Genomic DNA, 20,379 nt, shown 5'->3' with positions numbered 1-20,379 from the left:
AGCTGTCACTAGCACGTCTCTTAAGGTGTTGGGGAGTGATGTGTAAAACTGCACAGAGATGTGAGGTGAGGTCTGCACCATTTTTTTGTTTTTCAATTTACAGAGCCAGGGCTGAGCCGTAAATACAGGGGGTTTTTCGGCACACACAGAGAACCAACAGCTAGCGGACCGTGAGAAAATATTTGCTGAATTTCACAAAAGGTGTGTTGGATTAAAATTGCTTACTGCCCCTTAACTCTAAATGCCATTCAAGTTTTTACATGTAAATAGAACAATTTAAAATGATTTTCCGTGGGTTTTTCACTATGAGTGACATCCCAAAGTAAAACTGATCCATTGAATTAAAGAATATTGATAAGTGTAGCTTTAAAGCATTTGACAGAATAAAATCAGTCATAATGCTTCTTTTTTTCATAATTATGCATTGGAAGGATATTTAAAAACTCAACAGTTCCAAAATTATGCAGTGTAAGCACAGGTTCCATGTCACTCAGGATTATGGGGGTAAAATACCAAATGGATTTTTAAAAAATTGATTTGCCTAATGCTGCAGCTTATAATGCTAAGACTGAATATCTAGGCTTCTCTCAGTGTCAGAGATCAACTGCAATAGTGTCACAACACACACTGCTGGCGTCTCCGTACCCTGAACAGGGGTGTCACACTTCACCGTCACTAGTGTTGGGTTTCGCTGGGAAACTGGAAACCAGTAAGTGCCAGAGTGATGACTGATAACTACAAGCAATGACATGCCAGACAAAGGTATCAGGCCTCACACTCCTCTCACCTACACCTATTGAAAACACAAAGTGCACAAAATGTAGGGTGATGGAAATGAAGTTTGTCGGTACCAGTGAAATAGAGCCACATCTCCACAAATGCATTGTGAGCTATACAGAACACAAGGACGTTTCAAAAATAACGGCTCCTGTAAAGGATCCGGATCTTCTGGTTTCGTTCCTTTCAAGGAGGCTTTACGAGGTCAGAGTAAGCTGATGATAAAATATCTCATGGCCAATATCCCACAAATGGAATAAATGAGATGAGGTCCACAGTCTCTGCAACATTAGTTTGGATGGGTGGAGGGTGGGCTGCATCGTACACTTCTCCTGTGGTCTCCTGTCTCCCTCCCCAAAGAAGGAATCTCAACTGCATAATTTCTGGTCGTGGGGTAGTCTCACATGTAATCATACACAAAGAAAATCTTAAGGATCTATAAACATCTTGCTCCTGGTAATATCTGAAAATAACTTTCCTTGGTCCTGAGGTCTATCATCATCACATTGATATACATTATGGCAACACACGAATATACATGTTGAAATGGAATTATTGTTAACCACCATGACTCCACTAATTGTGCCACATGTACTAGACATATTAATCTATCTATTCATTGTTCTGAAACAGTCATTAGAGGAGTCATTTCTTTGTTTGGTCACTTGGGGTCAGTTATTGTAGACTTTTGACCAATCCCGCGAGAGGACCACCTTCTTGATCAAGGTATCACCGTTCACGGACCAACCATGCTGAGTGATTGTGCTGACAATATACTCATTAACACAACTATAGGTTGCAGGGACAGTGGCTCACTCAGTCTTTACAGCCATTCAACACACATACAACTGTTGAGTACAAAGATATTTTACATTTGATTTGATTTAAAAAGGGCTATATTCTCCCATCATGCAATGCTGTTTCCACACGAAAGGCTGACTGAAAATCGTCTATTTTATCTAATTTGACCTTCTACAGATGATCAACAGCCCAACTGTGAGTTCACGTGAGTGAACCAGACTGAAACACATGTTGTTTCATTCACATCTGAAAGTCAGAGACAAGAAAAGAATAAGGAACGTTCAACCTGTTCCCCCAATAGACTTGCCACTTCCTCTTTCTTTTCTGCCTGTGGTGGGTGCATAGATTGACTCATTAAAACCGGGGTGGATGAGTGATGTTGTCACTACTGCCACCTACTGGAGTGTGACGGCATTTTCTTCTACATAATTATCCATGTTTCCAAGAAGAAATGATTCAGATGATGAACATGAACGTGAACAGAACACGAGGTGAACACAGAGCCTGTCTCTCGTTTGACTGGAAAACTGCAGCATCAGAAATGATGCAGAGAGGATTTTAACTTCTGATAACGCCACAGTTCATTTCAAAACTAGAGCGCAATGATAGACAGACAGACAGATCGATAGATATTTTAATTATCCCAAACTGGGAAATCCGGCTTTATATGACTGTTATGAAGAAAGGTGACGCGAGCAAAAACAGAGTAATGCACTGAAAAAACAAACAGGAGTCAAGAACATAACGAGAAATAAGAGATTATTCTGAAAAAACTTCTTATTGAGGTTATTATGACATGACTGTGTCATGTTACAGGCTACTTACTAGATATTACAACGAATAACCAGGATGTCACAATTTAATTGTGATCCCGCCGTTTCATATTTAATATTCAACAGCCAGAGGGGGGTGCACCGTTCCTGGAGGTACTGCAATACCAGGTCGATGCGTGGAGTGGACGGAGCAAGCCCCTATTCCATCTCCCTATTCCAAAAATCAATTTAATATATGGTCCCCGGGTAGGGGACGTATCAGATATTAAACTGATAAGAACAGATACTACACTTGATCTTAGCCAAAAGGCCGAGAAGCGATAACGGAGATGGGTCAGCGGTGACGGAGTGATTCTCCTCACAGTCGTTCTCACTGAGAGGTCTGAAGACTCAATGAACAGATCAGGGACAGTCGGTGAAACTCGACTAAAACACGACGAACCACAGTCGAGGGAGAGTCACAGAATCGCTGCAAATAAAAGTATTTTTTAAAAGAAACAAACGTAGCGACGTGAACTCCTGGACTCTTCCGGGTCACGTGGCGCGTTCGTGTCCAATAGAAGTTTAAGGCATTCGTTTTTGGAATAATTTGAAAATACAAACACCTGTGTGTATATTTCACTGATATTAATGACAACACGTAACATTTGCTGGTTACAAAAATCACCATGTAATCTGTAATCAGTAACTGACAACTGTTCAAAGTAATCTGACCCAACCTTGTCAACAGGACACTGAAAGTGTAGAGCCCTCTGCTGGATGCTTAGGATAACTGCAGCTCATTCACCACCTGCTATTTCCTGTTCGCTGCAACTATTTCAGTTAGTCAACTTCCATCTTTATCGTTTCTCTGTATGCAATTCACAGCAAGAGGAAACATTAGCAAAAACGAGACGAGGTGACGAGTGAGGAATAAACTACTGAGGCCTAAATTTCCCTGTGTATATTTAACTATCTATCTCTGCAACCTCACTTCATTACGATTATACTGGTCAGTTTCTATTGAAGATGTTGATTTATTGCATTGGTCATTTTTGGGGCTTTGAATTGTGGTTCTATTCAGTTGTGTTGGTTTTACAGAGAGGTGTCCGTAATATATTGATAATATGTTTGTGATGATCAAACTAGTCAAACAAATATCTGCTGAGTGAAGAGAAAATGATATGTGTTCACTGTCCTGTCTGCATTTGATAAAAATATTACTTTTTTTCTTCCTTGGGAGGTTTTCAAAGTGTCCTTGTTTAATAGTGTTGTTGAGCTTCATTGCACTCTGGTTTTGAAATGAACTGTCGTTCAGTCTCATCATTACTGTAGCTCATTATCCAGAAGTTGAAATCCACTCTGCATCATTTCTGATGCTGCAGTTTTCGAAGCCTTTCCCCCCCCGACAGATCAAACGAGAGACAGGTTCTGTGTTCACCTCATATTCTGTTATTATCTGAATCATTTCTTCTTTTTTTCTTTAGAGCCCTTTATGCCCACTTTCCGTAAGTCAGCATGGATGCCAACTTTGGCTGAGGAATTACCCACAGTTCATAGCGTTGTGACGTGAAACACGGGGTAACCAGGTGGAACGTATGAAAAAAGATAAACAACCGTCATGTTGGAAAAGAAAAAAATTCAAAACCCTGGAACATTTTCAAGTCCAGTCGCTTCCTCAAGTGTCTTGGCGGTGAAGAAAGTTTGATTTGATTTTTAAAACTTTTCATTGAAATATGTACACAACAAATAACAAGATTATTGAGGTACAAATTTGAATTGAAATGTATTAAACATGAAAAAACAATAAACACGATCAATAAAGAAAGACGGAAATGATAAATAAACAAATAGATTAAAATAAATATACAAGGGGAAATACATTATTATTTCATTGTGTGAGGAAGTGGGGTAAAATCCTATAGAAGGTGCTTTTTACTTTTTTTTTACTATTTCTAAGACTTCAAGTACAATTTAAATTTTAAAAAAACAACTTAGAGTTAGATTTACATAAAACCACATTACAACAGAGTTGGCAATGATGAGATTTTTTTTCTTGTCAACTTGTGAATATCAAGCCAGAATGTATGTATTATATTACATTAGGGCCGTGAAGCAAGTAAAATATTGAAAATAAAAAGACCCAAACCCACCAAAGTCAGCATGCAAGTTTTTGCATGGTGAAGTCAAGGTGCTGTCCCATTCCTGTTTATACTCTCCCACTCAATCACTTGCCAGGTGACGTCACAGTGTGTGAGGGTTCAGGGTTTAGGGGTTAGTGGGTCATTGAGATTCAGCCTCTGACTTTCAGATGTGGATGAAACCACATGTGCTTCAGTCTGATTCAATCCCTTGAACTCAGAGCATTCAGTGTCTAGTGTTTACTGAATGCTGAAGTTGCTGCTGAAGGTCATGCACTCTGCAGTGTAGCCATTACATTACATTCATTTAGCAGACGCTTTTGCCCAATTCAATCTGTGTAAGTATACCCCCTCCCCCACAATATACCCAGTATTACAGATGTTGTGTGTAGAATAATGGAAACGTTGATCCACTGCAGCAACTGGTCACAGAGTGAATGGTGACACAGGGGGAATAGTTCTTAGTTCTTTATATTAACTTAAAAAATGGACAGCAGCACAGATTAATCTTCTGCATAACATTCAACATATGTACATGATGATTATCCTTATTAAACTCAACTGTTGAATGTAACAACTCTTCACACAGTCTCTGCAGAACGAACGAGAGCCATTAAATCGCTGTTTTTTTCGTGTGGCCAATTGCGAATTTCGCCAGTCTGAAGGACATTGCCATAATCAAAGTATAGCATATGACATTTTCACTATGCATGCTGATTTAACAAATATTTACACTGTACCACAGTCCTAGCTGCATGGCGATCCTTGTGAACCATTAACTGAATGAGTCAACAACGAGTTGTACAAATAGATCAGATGTACAAATATTGAAAATATGCCCTTTGAGCCGACTGCAGTCCCTTATACACCGTTGTGCTTCATTAATCTCATTTTCCTTCGCAGACTATCAGCAAAACCAAGAAGATGGGAACCTGTATGATTTTGGTGGGTGTGCTCACCATCTGCGGCCTCTCCTTCAGTCAAGGTATAATACAAAACACTACATTTTGTAAAAGACAAAAATGTGGGCACATTATCGAATTACCTTTTGTATCACTTACTGTACCATATTGTTAAGGGGTGCAGGAACAGGACCCAAATGCAGAGATAAGATAAGATAAGATCACACATACCTTTATGCGTCCCACAACGGGGAAATTTGGTCGTTACAGCAGCAAAGTGGACAGAATATAGCAGAAATATAGCAGAAAGAATGCAGTAGAAAAAAAAACAACATTTTTAATTAAAGGAGACAAAAAAAGAGACATTCGGTCTTTCAGGTAGAAATAACAAAAATACACCAGGGAAGATTGAACACAGGTGAGACACATTACAGGTGCAGACAATCACAGGGAAACACAAGAAAACGTAGTGACAGACAAGAGACAGGGAAACAGGAAGTGCAGAGACGGCGAGGAACGTGACTTCCAAAATAAAACAGGAAACATATTTGAGACGAACAAACAAAAGGGATGACAAAGGTAACTTAACTAAAACCTAGACACAAAGGAAAACTACAGAATATAATCATTAAAGCAAACACAAGGTAACAAAGTTGTACTATACTCACTGAATCATGAGATGTGGTAAAAACCATTTTAATAGCCGTCCATTTGTACATTTAAAATTTGTCTGTGCTTCTTTTTACATTTCTCCAGAATGCCGTCGCACGTTTCTGGAGAATGTGGATTTCCCGGGAACAGACATCACTTCTCTCCTCTCTCCTGACGCGGAGCACTGTCAGCAGCTGTGCACCCAGCACCCCTCCTGTCTCTTCTTCACCTTTATTCGACAAAACTGGACCGAGGATAACAGGTTTAACACTGACACATTCACTTTTCTTCATCAAACAATCCATCGAAGGTAGTCAGGGTACATCTGGAGCTGTGCACTGTTTTAAAGCAAAATACAGCCAAAGTCTAGCCTGTTGTCGCAAGCAAATGTAATCAATTTCTTTTTTGTTTTTTTATCCAGCTCGCATGAAAGAAATATTCATATCACCTGATCCTCTTTGCAGGAACTTTTACTGCTACCTCAAGTACACTGAGTCGGGAAGGCCCAAAGTCCAGAATCCCCTTCTGGGTGTCACCTCTGGTTTTTCCCTCAAAGTCTGCGACTCAGGGTCAAGTAAAAACAGCGACATTTTAAACCATTACAAAAACAATTTATTCATTTTGAGATTTGCATGGCGTGTTCTCATGACCTCCCACTGTCTTTCTGTCAGTGGTACCTTGTCTGTCTCAGATGTACCAGAACACCGACTTCCTGGGGGCAGACTACAGAGGCTTGTTCACAACCGACCATGAGGAGTGTCAGAGGGTCTGCACACAGGACCCATTCTGTCAGTTCTTTACTTTTGTAAATGGCGACTTCACAACAGAGCGAATAAGGTAGAACTTGATAACATAACTCCACATTGCAGGTTGAAGCTAAATTGTTGTATTTCTGACATACGTCTGCTCTGGAGCCAGGGGTAATGTCATAACCTTTTATTGCATGGGGTGGGACAGGGCTGCAGTATGATATCCAACAACCCGCCTTTGCCGCCATTTGCATATTCGGCAGAGATTGGTTTTCCGTATTTGGGACGTACCAAATCAAGCTTGCCAGGGTTCGTTTTGAATTTCAAATTTCAGAGAAGTGCACAGAAATCTCCTCCTCCAGGAGAGGAATGTGAAAACACCTCTATAGTGACAACATGTGCTGAGGTACAAGTCCCACAGTCAATGTCAGACATTTTAGAGGACAGAAACAGAAGAAAAACACTTTTTTGAGTGGAGGGGGGCTTTAAGTACTGGTCAACCTCCAAAACCTCTGGATCCTACATATCCCATAATTCAGTTGGATACCGTCTTTTGTTAACATCTTCCGAACACTTCGCCCAAAGGTTTATAATAATTAAACATTTTTAGTCGGCATCCAATGTGGAGGAAGATTCGAGGTTGGAGTGATGAAGCAGGATCTGTCATTAACTTATGGTGTTGTTTTTTTTTCCTTTTCTTCCAGGAATAAATGTCATCTTAAATTCAGCTGGACAATACCAAGGACTCCCGGTGTGAAGAGAGAGGCTGGTGTCGTATCTGGATTTTCCCACAAAGTGGAAATCAGTCAATATTTCGAGCCGGGTACGCCAAAGCGGTAGCACGGAGACATACATCCTGCGGGTAGATGTGTTTGCTTTCTCATTGTGTTATCTGTGGTGACAGTGTGCCGGGGAAAGCTTTTTTCAAACACGGACATCCCAGGGAATGACTTGGAGGTCCTGCCCGCTGCCTCTCCTGAACACTGTCAGGCACTGTGCTCTGCTGATCCACGCTGTACCTACTTCTCTTATGTCAGGTAGTGTGCGTCTGACAAACTCTCTCAGAGTGAAACAATTACCGTTAACTCTTTTCTCTCCAATGTGACATATAGACAACATTTGTTTAACATCACAAAGTGTAAAGAGTCCTTACTGTCCCTGAAAGGCCTAAACATTTGTTTCCCCCCTTCTCAGTCCAATCTGTGCTCTACTTTATGAGTTCTCAAAACGTAGACACACTTCTATTTAAGATTTCCTTTTTCGTTGTTCCTACAGTAGCAACTTCAATTGTCACTTGAAGAGCAATCCAAATGAAATTGTGACCACGGCCAAAGAGGGAATCACATCTGGGCTACCAGTGCACTTCTGTCAGCTGGATAACAGTACGTATCGCTAACCAACGCTGAAAATTGAAATTGTACGGAGTTTGGAGGAGAAGTGGACGTAGGGAAAGTCAAGAGTCTTACTGTTGCAGAGGGGACCACCGAGAATCAGGGTATCACTCCGCAATCCACCCGTTCGACTCAGAGCTTTCGCGGCGAGTTGGCGGTGGTCCCCTCTGCCACAGTGGGACTCTTTCACTACTTCCACATATCCTCCAAACTCCGTAAAACGACAGCGCTGATCACCACCTCCATAAGGTAACATATTAACTATGCATTTCCACTTCCAAAATCACTGAACTATCCCTTTAGCTGAAATAAATAAAACCGGAGGTATGGTAGTCGGACGCAATAACCACTAGGCCACAACCGCCGATTGAACACGTTCCGTCCGAAGAAAAGCAGCTCACCGACGAGTATAGATTGCCAACTATTTCCACAGTGCAGAACACACCGTCACAAATTGGACTATGGACACCTATCTAGGTTCAGACGAGTTCCGACAGGCGACCGTTGCTTTGGTGTGTAGCGCCCTTGACTCTGTCCCCCTCTGTTGACAGACTGGCTGAAGGTGGCTCATGAAGGAGTTAGTTTCGAGGGTTCTGACATTCGCTTTGAGCTGATGGATGATGCACACACATGTCAGAGGACCTGTACCTTCGATCCTAACTGCCAATACTACAGCTACTTCACTGATTCCTACTCCGAGAGTAATATGCGGTACAGTATTCTTTATGCATGCATGCAAACCTGCATGAGTACATTTTTTACATTAACTTGAAGTCGTCACACAATCCGTCTTTTAAAATTGATTACTGTTGTATTTATGGAGTTCAATCAAAGATGCTGTTGTGGATTTTGTGTCCTAGGCGCCGCTGCTATTTCAAGCGTGTCATCACCGTACCTGCTCCGCCCAACATTGGAAAACTGAACAATGTCATATCTGGCTTCTCCCTGAAGAGCTGTGCATAGACACAAACCTAACACAATTTGTTTGCCATTCAAGACACGGATTATTGTATTTGTGTGTAAACAATAGCAATAAAATTGACTATAAAATAAGTTTGCTTTCATCTGCTTCATTCATTTTTAAGAGTCAGTTTTTAAGTGGCAGCCCACCATGACGTCACCCATTGGTTTGTGAACTGTCGTTTTGAACCCTGGAGTTTGGCATTTTGACCAGCACCATGTTGTTGTTTTTCTAAATCAAAAGAAACCATATTCAGACGAGCTAGGGTGGGTTTGGCTGAGAGCTCGTACACTTTTCGTCCACCCACACCTACGACCTGCACCTATTGGACCTTACTAGCTGCCAGTCACATGGTATCCACACCCCAATAGATTCATTCATTTTCCCCTAGACCTCTATAGAAACTAGCTTCTTTTTGCAACCAGTGAAGACTCTGTCTGCTGGTTATTCATTTGCTTCAATTTCCAGATTTTTACATACAGTCTATGCTTCTACCATGAATATGTTGTATAGAGGTGAGCAATAAAATTATATATTTGTTTTTACAGCCAAAAATTTGAATTAAATGTTATTATAAGATACTAATATACAATGATAATACTTATAATAATATAATAATAGTTGTTACAATTTCCTGACGCCCTGGGCCCTGGAGAAATGTTCACTCACTTCCTGGTTTCTTCCCTCCTCCCTGCATACGGAAACCCTCCTTTTTTCCCTCTGCCTGAACCGCAGCATCGTTCTGTTCACAACACCAGTGTCAGACATACACACTCACAAGCATGCGGCACTTCCCTCCTCTCTCCGTCGTTCCCTTCCCTCCTTCCTCTCTGCTCCCTCCGTCCTCCCCTCCCCCCGTGGGAAACCCAGTGCAGTGTGACTGTGGTCGTCCTTCCTGGAAGCTGTGGTGGTGACTCTGGCTCCTCCACTCAGGGGCCAGAATAGTGCCAGCCAGGCAGCCTTGTGTGTGTCTATGTTAGTGTGTTGTCTGAGTGCCTGTGTGTGTGTGTGTGTGTGTGTGTGTGTGTGTGTGTGTGTTGTCTGAGTGCCTGTGTGTGTGTGTGTGTGTGTGTGTGTGTGTGTGTTGTCTGAGTGCCTGTGCGTGTGTGTGTGTGTGTGTGCGTACGTATGCACCCTCCGCAAACATTCCACCACCATGCCGTCCGTCCAACCGCCGGCCGGCCTCGCACGAGAGAGCCATGCCGCCACCGCGGTTCAGTCCTGACGCCAGCCCTGAAGACTCACATTACACACACACACACACACACACACACACACACACACACACACACACACACACCCACACACCACATAAACAAAACACTCAGAGAGGCTCAGACAAACACATGGAGGGGGCAGCGAGCGCATGAGACTTTTCCTAAGCACACACTAGCACACTCACTCAAATAAACAATATGCACTTTGCGGCACACACACATTTTTTGTACCGCAGACCACAGACATTGCATCCTGAAGTAGATCAAAGCGTTCTCCAGCTGTAAACACACACGGGACTCTTCTCTGCTCTCTCATCCCCACTGAGCTGTTTTTCGTGAAGCACGGCACAATTCCGCTGATCGTCTTGAGAAACAACTCATTGCAACTGTCATTCATCATTGCTCGGGGCTTTCTCGTGCACACTGCGAATGCTGGCCTGCTCTCTGTGATTCACACCATGTCTCTCCCTGCCCTTTTAAACCTTCCCAGTCCTTCTCATCTCGCCACAACCCTGTCTCCTGCCTCTCTGCCACCCTGTTATTGAACGTCTACGCCGAATCAGTCACCCGACCGCAGCCCTTCAGATCTTTTCCTTTGTTTTCCCCTCTCCCAGTGTCTCTCCGTCCCTCCCTCCTGCCCTCTCCTTTACTGTTTGTCCATTGTTGAAGAGACTGGGGCGCAGACAAACAGGGAGAGAAGATATCCACTGGTGTACCACAAGATTGAAGAGAAAGAATGGCATAGAGACAGCCGGGGAGAGGAAGATACATAGACTGATATGACGGTAAAGTTAATTACAGGGGACTGCCAATTAGAGGGCAAAGTGATGGGCCTGTTTGCCTCGCCGCGGCATCCCAAAAACATCACCAGCTCCCACCATGTTTATCCTCGGCAGCCACACGACCACAGCTCCCATCAGCCGTCGCTGGAGACAGCTAAAAAACAGCGGGGGGTTACGGTTGGGGAACAAGCGAGCCGTGATTGCAGACATGGCCAACGTGGATAAGTGGGTAACATGTAGTTTTCAGCCGTGTCTTTTCCATTCGTATTGATGGCAGATTATGTAGCTGCAATTACACGTTTGCATTTGCATATGCAGTCAGAGAAAACACGGAGAAAACATGAACAGAGTTGAAGGCACTTCACTTTATAGAGATTTTTGTCAGACATTCATCAGAGTTGTAAAAGGCAAACAAGTATCAGAGTTAATAGATCAGTGAAAACTCAACATCACCCTGTTGAGCATTTTCTATATATATGGCTCTGTTGGATATTAATGTGTCTATTTATTCGAATGCTCTATTCCTTCACATTCCCCCATTCTTTTATTGAATATAAATGTTTGTCATTATCTAATACTTCACCCATAGTCTAATATGGCTTTTAGAGTCCCTTAAAGTTGGAGACAATAAACAAAGGTCCAATGCTTCTTTCTCCAAATTCATCGTATTTGCTACATGGTGCACTTGGGAGCTCCATGTCCACTGTACAGAGTTCATTTGGAAAATAACAAACTGGAGGTGGGCCTCAGAAAGCTCCGATCTCAGTCCCCCATGCCTGGGCCACCTTGGCTGATCCGCTCAAGCCCCTCCGCTGTGCTGTGGGAGACCCCAGAGGTGCAAAGGGTCTGAAAGACACTTGCGGTTGAGCAGAGGATGATGGAGTAGAAGAGGAGGTTGAGGAAGAGGAAGGGGTGGGGAGAGGAAGAGGCGAGGCCCTGGTAGCGCAGTGTGGGGATGGCTGGGTCGGTCTAGAGGGGGCTAGGGCTGGGGACGCCGCGAGGGAGGGCATCCTGTGGACGGAGGCCAGAGCTGCTGGCGCGAGGAGCGGTGGTACACCCTGTTGGCAGCCGGCCATGGGGGCGAGGCGGAGGGAGGCGGGTGATGGGTAGCTCCCAAGCAGGGCAAGGTCTCTTCGCCCAGCGGAGAAAGGAGTTGAGGAGGACGCTGGCGAGGTGGCGGCGATCTGAGGGAAGGACGCCCACTGCCAGGGAGGGAAGTGTAAGGCGGAGGCCGGGGGTGACTGTAAGGAGAGGAGAGGGTCGAGCTCACTTGCACAGTGGGAGAGGTGGGAGACCAGGCGGGCTCCTATAGGGTCCTGGGACTCTCCCTCGAGGGAGCTGAGGTACCGCACCACCTCCCCGACACACTCTCTAAAACCCAGCGTCCTGTAGTCGACTGCCAGGGCCCTCGCATCAAAGTATCCTTGGGGGAAAAAATTGACTTGAGTGAATTATGATAATCGAATGCACACATAATTAGACACTCAGGCCAACGCTGTGCATTTTATCATTTCTTTTAAAAAGAAAGCAATAATGATGCATTTGTTTCATTTTTGATGGATTGTTGATCTTTTCCAGAATTATTAAATTCTTTAAAATTATTAAAAGCCTTTGGTATTCTTGTTTGAATAAATAAAAATGAAAGAATGAAAAGCAGGAAATGCTGGACATCAAATAAAAAAAAAACCCTGACCTTTTCCTCCCATGGCATGCAGCAGTTTGAGGTGGTCCACTGTCATCTGCAGGATCTCTGCTTTCTCGAGCTTAGATGAACCCTGCAGGGAGAATCAACGACATTTTACTCAGTTACGTCACATTTTATTAAACTGGTATATTACTCCGTGTCACTGAGTTAGAGTAGATTAGCTTAAATTGAGTGCTGATTTGTCAGCAGTCACCTGTTTCTCAAAGGCACTGGGGACGAGCCTGCGCAGCTCTGACAGGCTGTGGTTGATCCGGTCTCTGCGCCTCTTCTCTATGATCTACAGAGAGAGAGACGAGCAGCGGGACAGTGAGAGCTGAGCAAAACAGCTCTAAAACAAAAGATTAAGACCCGAGGTTGTAATCCGCTCACCCCTCTCCTCTTCTTTCGGGCCAGAATCTGCGAGGCACTGCCAGGAGACATGGACCCGGTGACTGGGCTGCACCGTGGGGAACAAAGGAAAAGAAGGAAATCGATGAGGGGGTGGTGGAGTAGCTTTGATTTCTGTTGCATATTGTTATTATTACCCTCCGTAATGTGACACAGAGGCAGGATGGCACATCCTCTCAATCGAATTAGCTTTTTGGGCACAGAGAGGCGAAGGAGTGCCCGGGAGAGGAGGGAAGGCAAGATTGTTTTTGTTTTAATGCGTTTTTGGACATTAGTCTCAGTGAAATGGCATGCTGTTCTTCTTTCCATCTGAGAGAAGGCACTTTTAGGAAGATGATTATATAGCCTCGGGCCGGCGCTTTCGCTCACATGGGGCTCCAACATGCAGCTCCTCTGAGCACAGTCACTCAATATGGATCGTGTTTGTTTGTGAGCTCTCATCTTGCTGGCCCGCATGAGCAAATCAGCTCGGAGTTCCCTTCAAACTGTCCCACCAGAGACTTAATGCATTTCTATTAGATTTCAACATGAGGGCCGCCAATTCAGCTGTGTGTTTTTGTTTAGGTTTATGTTTGAAGTCTTCTGTTTGCATGTCACATGGCAATCTGATTTATCCAAACCGTCCTAAGCATCAGTGTCTTGCTGGGTTCTTTCGTGTTTGTGTACTAGATGCAGTTATATATATATATGACAAGTTATATGTGATGGCATTGGAGGTCACATTTGCCTCAATGGTTGAAATTGATTTTTTTTCTTTCTAATAAAAACATTTTATATTTGTGCCTGCGCTTTTTATAGATTATTCCAGATGATTATATGCATTTGAATAATGCACACACTATGATTTAAAGTATACATTTGTGACAAAAAATGACAACGCTCAAGTTTCCTGTATGATATTATAACCTTTTTTCTAATATAAACGGAAAATAACAATTTACTCTTTTAAAATATCAGCATTTTTTAAAGCAAAACAGTTATGTATTACGTAACAGGGGCGAATTTAATGAAATCAGTTCACTCATACACAGTGTATGTGTATCCCTCAGCAGATTTAGGGGTTGTCCCTCTCTGTTGCTGGGGGGTTCATTTGACAATTCCTTTTTTTCTGAAGCGTTCCTGAAATGGAAAGGTTAGAATTCGACACTGCTCCAGTGCAACAACTTGCAATTCTAAACCAATCAAAATTATTTAATGAGTACATTAATCCGTGAATTTTTGATGTATTTGACCTGATGGTATTTTCTATATTGAATCCATTTAAGAGACAGTGTCAGTGCTTCTTGTGACTAATTGCTGTAATGCACCGTCATGCATGTAATGACTGGTACCAACCTTGTTTTCCTGCAAGTAAAAAGGAGCAAACATGACGCTTTCGAAGAGAGGGACTCATTTCCGCACGAGTGAACACAGGAAAGTCTCTGCGCAAAGGCCTGAAGTTTAAAATGTCAAAACCTTTACATGACTTCAATACATTTGTCAATACGTTGCAAATGCGTTCGACGCGAATGCCGAAACTTTTGGAGTAGGAATCACTCATCACGCACCACATCTGACTCTGACATAAACTTTTCCTGCAGCCTTTCAGATTGTCTGCACGTTGGTTGTATGGCAGCGACTACATGTCAAAATCTTTGTCAAAACCCACAGATGCCCAAACACGCTTGGAGCAAATGTTGTCTTGAGCTACTAATTACAACTAGAAAGCATCTAATTTGACTCTGAAGTGAGACAGTGAGGCCACGGGCTCCACGCTCGGCGATGGTCGGCCGATGCTCACCAAAAGCTGTCTTCTTGTCCCACGTCAATGAACTCGTCTGTGTCCGAGTCCGGGGAGCTGTAGTCGTGAGGTCTCTTCATGTCTCCCCTCCTTCTTGACAGGGTGGCTGGATGAACGGACGGTGGACTGAAGGATCGGGGGTGATCTTGTCGCCTGCGTGGAGGGGACACGCTGGCCCCGGTGTGCCCCTCACTCTCTTGAGCTGTTACTTTTAAAAGCTTTGTTGTCCTTAGTTACTTCTCGTCACTTGTGCTCATTTCTCGTCGTTGTTGTTTCCTCTTGTCTCTTCTGTCCTGTCCTCTGTGAATCAGCGGTGCCACTTGTTCGACCCCCAAGGGCCCATGACAACTCAGAAAATTCACAAGCTGCTTTAAGTCTTTCACTCTACCACTGGCATCGTCTCCCGCTTTCTCTCTCTGTGTTATTTCTCTCTTGGCTCCCTCTCTCTGTCACATCCACCCAATGACAAAATAGGACTTTGGCAGTTGGGGCAGGGTTGCCAGTTTTGGCTCCCCCGCCTCCACTGCCTGTCCCTCCTCCCTCCCTTTAATCTGCCCTTCCCCGGCTTGTCACCTTCCCTCCCGCCCTCTCCAGCCCCCTCCGGGCCCCGTCCTTTCCACCCCTTTGCTCAGTCATCCCCAGTCAATTAGCCTCCAATCTCATCCTGCTCTCCTCCCGTCCCGTCTTTCTGTCCTCCGTTCTTTCTCTCTCTGCTCCTTTAATTATACTGCATTGTAGAAAACAATGGCAGTGGGAGGGAGGGAAGTGAGGTGTGGGAATGATGGGCTGTGAAAGCGCACCAACGTCTGCAGGGGACTGTGTGACGGTACGCAACGCTCCACTCTCACACAATCACACAGGTGATCTGGAAAAAAGGGAGTTATTGAGCTACTTTGTGTGCGTGTGCATGGGACAGACGAACCACAGAGGAAGAAGAAAAATAAAAAGAAACCCATGACCTATAGCAGCTGTCAATGATCAGGACAAGACCACAATATGGAGAAAAATAAGATTATCATGCATTTTCCCTTTCATCCCCAAACGACTCCTCACATTGCTTTAATACCACTCACTATGGTGCAGAGGCTCCCAACATGTTTTTGTCTCACACACTAACCCACAGCCTTGTCACATGAGTCAACAACACCGCCGTTCATGTTCCCAATATTTTCTCCCTAATAGATCATAAACTGTGATATTGAGCCCTATTGAATCATATAAAAGTGATTATTATTGCAATATTATTTTCATACAAATGTTGCATTATTTCATGCTGTTTCACTGTTTCTGTGGCTTTGGCCAAGTTTCAGTTTGAACTGTTTATCCTTTACTTTAAAGCCATGCTACGATTTTTCAGTTTATATCTTGATTTTACTTTGTATGAACTATTTTCGACTTGTGATCGAATGTGACTTTGAATTTTTTTTTTCTGCATACATGACATTGAGAAAACCTGCTAATTGAGAACACAAGATCAGACCTTAATTTAATGCGTGTGTGTGTGTGTGTGTGTGTGTGTGTGTGTGTGTGTGTGTGTGTGTGTGTGTGTGTGTGTGTGGTGTAGCTATGCAGAGATGAGGGCCGGTACTGAGGGGTCAAGAGAGAACTCAGCCCAGTGAGTATCTGAACATCTGGGCTCTTCGCTGGACAAGATAGCGCTCTCTCTGTGGTCTCTCTCTTTCTCTCACACACACACACACACACACACACACGCGCGCGGTCGCTCGCAACACTTAGCACTCAGTTCCGCTGCCACCGTGGGAAGATTGCTGGTACAGATTGCCATGGAAACACGAGACCCAGGCGCCGGTTGTTGGGAGCGATGCCTGGCTGACCCAGCAGTGTGTGCATATGTGTGTGTTAAAGACGGAGGGAGGCCAAGTTGCATGCCCCCTACCACACAATGCCCAGCTGAGTGCGTCTCTTCCTGCCTGGCAGACTGGAAGGGTGTGTTGGTTTAAACATACCACAGTGCATGAGTGCAACATCTTTGTGTATGTTTTTAATTTTTGGAGCAAATAAATGAGTATGAACTGATTTTTCCATTTCTACGTCTCCTGATATGCTTTTCTCCAGCTATTGTTTTTTTTATGTTTATCTCACTTACATTAGCTGGAACTGAGCATTGTGCGTCTGCATTTTATCATGATGTACATGTAAAGTAAGAAACTAACTTATAACATATGCATGTGTGTGTGTTTATAATACCCAAGTGTCAGTAATCAGTGTGACCATCACCAGGGGGGCTTATAGTGTGGTGGGTATGAGTCAGGAGGAACAGAAAAGAGAAATCCCCCCCCCCCCCCCACCACCACCACCCCCCCGGTCCACATATCCTTTCATTACCAATCATTCCTTAATTCAGATCTGGATCTCATTTCAGCATCAGAAACCAGGGAAGAAAGAGTCTGAGAGAAAAGAGACATCTCTGAAGTAGGTTTACGTCTCTTCTCTGTTGTTATTTTTGTCACCCACGACCCTTGTCTTCAAAGATTAACTTTCTTCTCTCTATCACCAATCTTCTTATTTTTTCTTTAAAAAAATAATACATTCAATTCACTCTGGTTTCACTCATCGTTTTTGGCCAGCACCTTCTCCGAGTTGTTCGAGGATGAGACAAGTTGCATGAAAAACACGCACGAAGGGGAACGTAATTAAGAAGATGAATGAATAAATAAATAAGTTAATTATGAAAATGGTTTCATGGTGGGGGCATGTAAAGGGGGGCTGATGGAGGGGAACATAAGAGAGTGAGAGAGAGTGACAGAGCTGGCACTGGCTGTCTGGAATGGAATTCTGGGAGAATTCTGGGAGATTTCTGGCGATCGTGGTCGGCCACTTCAAGTCCTCTCCCTCCCATCGCTCCAAACCACAACAAGGCAACGTCCCTTATTGAAATTAACAAGCTCATACTTTTACAATTTCCACACACACGCACACATACGCAACTCAAATATGAACGTGTGAATGCTCAGGGACACGCACACACATGGCCGTGGACTGATTCATCCAAGCACAAACACACACACACAAACACACACGCAACTCCCTCACACGAATGTGGACAGTACATACCCACAATTTATAAGGCACAAACACTCAGCTGCAATTATTGTTTCTGATGCATGACTATTGCCATTGTTTGAAAGTCTGTGATATGGAACCAGCTCAGCAAGCGATGTTGTTTGTGACTGTGTCCTCTGCGTTGATGTCAGACTGAATAGCTGAGTGCAGCGTTGCCTTCCATTAACTTGTGCTTTGTTTACCAGGATCAGAAGAAGAACTTTCAGCAACTTTTTTTTTTCTAAATTGTGGATACTCCAGCTTAAAGAGACAGTCAAAAGATTTGAAATGTGTTGAAAGAAAGAAAAAAAAAGAATTAGTGTGTACTATTAAATATCAAAATACTATTTCTCAAAAGAAAAAAAAAAGATTATAATTCAAAACAGTACTGGATTCAATGTCATATAATCAAGGACCAGAGCCATTTTTAAGGCAAAACAAAAGCAAAGCACATTTAATTGTATAGTACGATCAAGCACCAGGGCAAGTCAAAGTGATTTACATCACATATGATATGAAACACATTTATACAACATATAAAAGAAACGCATTATGAAAATTGACATAGATAGGATTTGAAGATTAAAGCTCCCAAGGATCAACTACTTGCTTCAGTCTCTCCCATTAGAGATCCCTCCCAAATATTATAAGAGAATTGATAGTGTATATAAGGAATTCCTCTGGACTGGAAAGCCAACGTGCATGAATATGGGAAAACTGCAGCAGCCAGTTAAAATGCTGGTTTAGGGCTCCCAAAAATATTATTTTATTATTATGCTATTAGCCTGAGGCATATGGCACACGGGGCACTGCCCCCTGAGAGAGCTCCCCCGTGGTACAGTAGAGCAATCAGTATCAGCTCCTCTCCCTTTGTTACACTGCTTATCCAGTAAATCATCTAAAAAGACGAAGGCTCATCCAATAATAGTTCACCTACAAAGCACATGGCGGAAAATTGTGGGGCTGATAGATTTTGACCCTTATTTAAATACAGCCTCAAGTAGTTGGCTAAATCCACAGCTCAGCATTGATGGAATGGGTGGATAAGGTTCATTTTACATTAGGAGATTCATATGGCACCTATACACCTAAATCATTTCATGACTTAAGACGACAATACATCTTATCTAAAATTCAGTTCTGGAGATGTCTTCAGCTCCGCCATCTATTGTGTGTATGTTTTGGGGTCAAATATACAATCCCCAAGGTCAGCAGATAAGTTATGTTCAATTCTCCAGGTCTTTGGTGAAAGACATGAAGCATCTCAATATTATAGGATGCAAAAATTGCGTGCGAAAGGGATTTGGGGGTATCATTTGATGAGCAGGAGTGGGATAAGATTTAGGGGCTACACAGACTTGGTTTGAAGGATTCTGGATCCTGCTGGAAATGTAGTGGTGATGAGGGTACGCTGGTACATGTGCTATGGTCATGCCCCAGGATTCACCAATTCTGGATGAAGATTCACTGTTATATTGCTTTTGCTTTTCTCTTCCTCTTCCTCTGCCACCACAGAGGAAACTGGAAGATGCACGGAGAACCATCTTTTCGGGCCTGGGTGACTGAATTAGGAGAAGTAGCTGCTTATGAAAGGATGTCTTATAGGATACACGACAGGTTAGAAAAATATCTGCTGATGGGTGGGGCATGTACATTTCTTTCTAGAGAAGAGCCAATGTAAAGACAGGATGGATGCACACGTTTTAATTTCTTATTTTATTTAATGAGATGTTTTTTTTCAGGTATTTTTTCAAATATATCATTGTTTCTCTATTTGTTCTTATCGCAGACTTGTATGTTCTCCTTGGCAATTGCAATAAGTGAGCCACTCTACGCGTGCAGGCCCCTCTGGTTTCTGTGTTGGGTGTAGGGGTGGGATGGGGTGTTGAAGTCAGTTGTATTATATTTTGTCATTTGTTGTATGACCAATCATCATTAAAAAGCTGGTAATGAGGCCGGTATGGTGCCCTGCTGTATGCAAAACCTCAGTCGATTCCTTATTGGTACGAGGCCTTTATAACAGTCCGCCTGTGGCTGGGCGCTCAGTCACTGGGGTCATGGCTGGATTGGCATGGGAATTGGCGCCGGAGCAGCTTGGCTCTGTCCAGGCTGGACTCATGAGGGAATGATCTGCCCCTCAGATAAGGAACGCCTGGGATAGGTGGCACTGCTTGTCTGCTCGTTGCCGCACTGCCCTTAGGCCGACCTGGATGTATGAGGCATTCCCGGAAACGGCAGGTTTGTTATTATGGAGTGCCTCCGAAGGGGCTGCATTGTGTTTCTGTGGTCTGATTGAGGTGTGAAAAAACCTCCGGAGAAA

At 43.5% G+C, this 20,379-nt stretch overlaps 2 protein-coding genes and 1 non-coding gene across 4 annotated transcripts; 1 reads left to right on the top strand and 2 right to left on the bottom strand.

Moving 5' to 3' along the window:
* Positions 1 to 2,482: 2,482 nt before the first annotated feature.
* On the bottom strand, positions 2,483 to 2,673 carry LOC118292551. Its single transcript, XR_004786931.1, has one exon. It is a non-coding gene; the product is annotated as a U2 spliceosomal RNA (small nuclear RNA).
* Positions 2,674 to 5,298: 2,625 nt separating this feature from the next.
* On the top strand, positions 5,299 to 9,217 carry LOC118292458 (coagulation factor XI). Of its 2 annotated transcripts, none has more exons than XM_035621403.2 (9): positions 5,299 to 5,456; positions 6,130 to 6,286; positions 6,489 to 6,598; positions 6,696 to 6,861; positions 7,478 to 7,596; positions 7,678 to 7,810; positions 8,052 to 8,155; positions 8,716 to 8,875; positions 9,025 to 9,217. In XM_035621403.2, the coding sequence occupies exons 1-9, from the start codon at positions 5,396 to 5,398 to the stop codon at positions 9,125 to 9,127; spliced, it is 1,113 nt and encodes a 370-aa protein (XP_035477296.2). In that variant the 5' UTR covers positions 5,299 to 5,395; the 3' UTR covers positions 9,128 to 9,217. The 2 variants fall into 2 exon arrangements, with proteins under 2 accessions (XP_035477296.2, XP_035477295.2); XM_035621402.2 differs by having other exon boundaries at positions 8,049 to 8,155.
* Positions 9,218 to 11,469: 2,252 nt separating this feature from the next.
* heyl (hes related family bHLH transcription factor with YRPW motif like) lies at positions 11,470 to 15,504 on the bottom strand. Its single transcript, XM_035621498.2, has 5 exons — positions 14,997 to 15,504; positions 13,199 to 13,265; positions 13,023 to 13,106; positions 12,818 to 12,899; positions 11,470 to 12,547 (listed from the first exon to the last, which is right to left on the bottom strand). Exons 1-5 carry the CDS (start codon positions 15,074 to 15,076, stop codon positions 11,871 to 11,873), a joined length of 990 nt encoding a protein of 329 aa, XP_035477391.1. The 5' UTR covers positions 15,077 to 15,504; the 3' UTR covers positions 11,470 to 11,870.
* Positions 15,505 to 20,379: the final 4,875 nt, after the last annotated feature.

Source organism: Scophthalmus maximus, chromosome 22 (genome assembly GCF_022379125.1).
Source record: "Scophthalmus maximus strain ysfricsl-2021 chromosome 22, ASM2237912v1, whole genome shotgun sequence".
Taxonomy (NCBI): Eukaryota; Metazoa; Chordata; class Actinopteri; order Pleuronectiformes; family Scophthalmidae; genus Scophthalmus; species Scophthalmus maximus.
The sequence above is the reverse complement of the archived record's forward strand: the minus strand, read 5'-3'. Positions and strand labels throughout refer to the sequence as shown.

Coding starts and splice junctions, on each gene's coding strand:
- LOC118292458 (XM_035621402.2), top strand. CDS start 5,396: ATGGGAACCTGTATGATTTTGGTGGGTGTGCTCACCATCTGCGGCCTC. Junction 5,457..6,129: donor CGGCCTCTCCTTCAGTCAAG/GTATAATACAAA, acceptor ACATTTCTCCAG/AATGCCGTCGCACGTTTCTG. Junction 8,156..8,715: donor CTTCTGTCAGCTGGATAACA/GTACGTATCGCT, acceptor CTCTGTTGACAG/ACTGGCTGAAGGTGGCTCAT.
- heyl (XM_035621498.2), bottom strand. CDS start 15,076: ATGAAGAGACCTCACGACTACAGCTCCCCGGACTCGGACACAGACGAG. Junction 13,266..14,996: donor GGACAAGAAGACAGCTTTTG/GTGAGCATCGGC, acceptor CCCACGGTGCAG/CCCAGTCACCGGGTCCATGT. Junction 12,900..13,022: donor CCAGTGCCTTTGAGAAACAG/GTGACTGCTGAC, acceptor TTCTCCCTGCAG/GGTTCATCTAAGCTCGAGAA.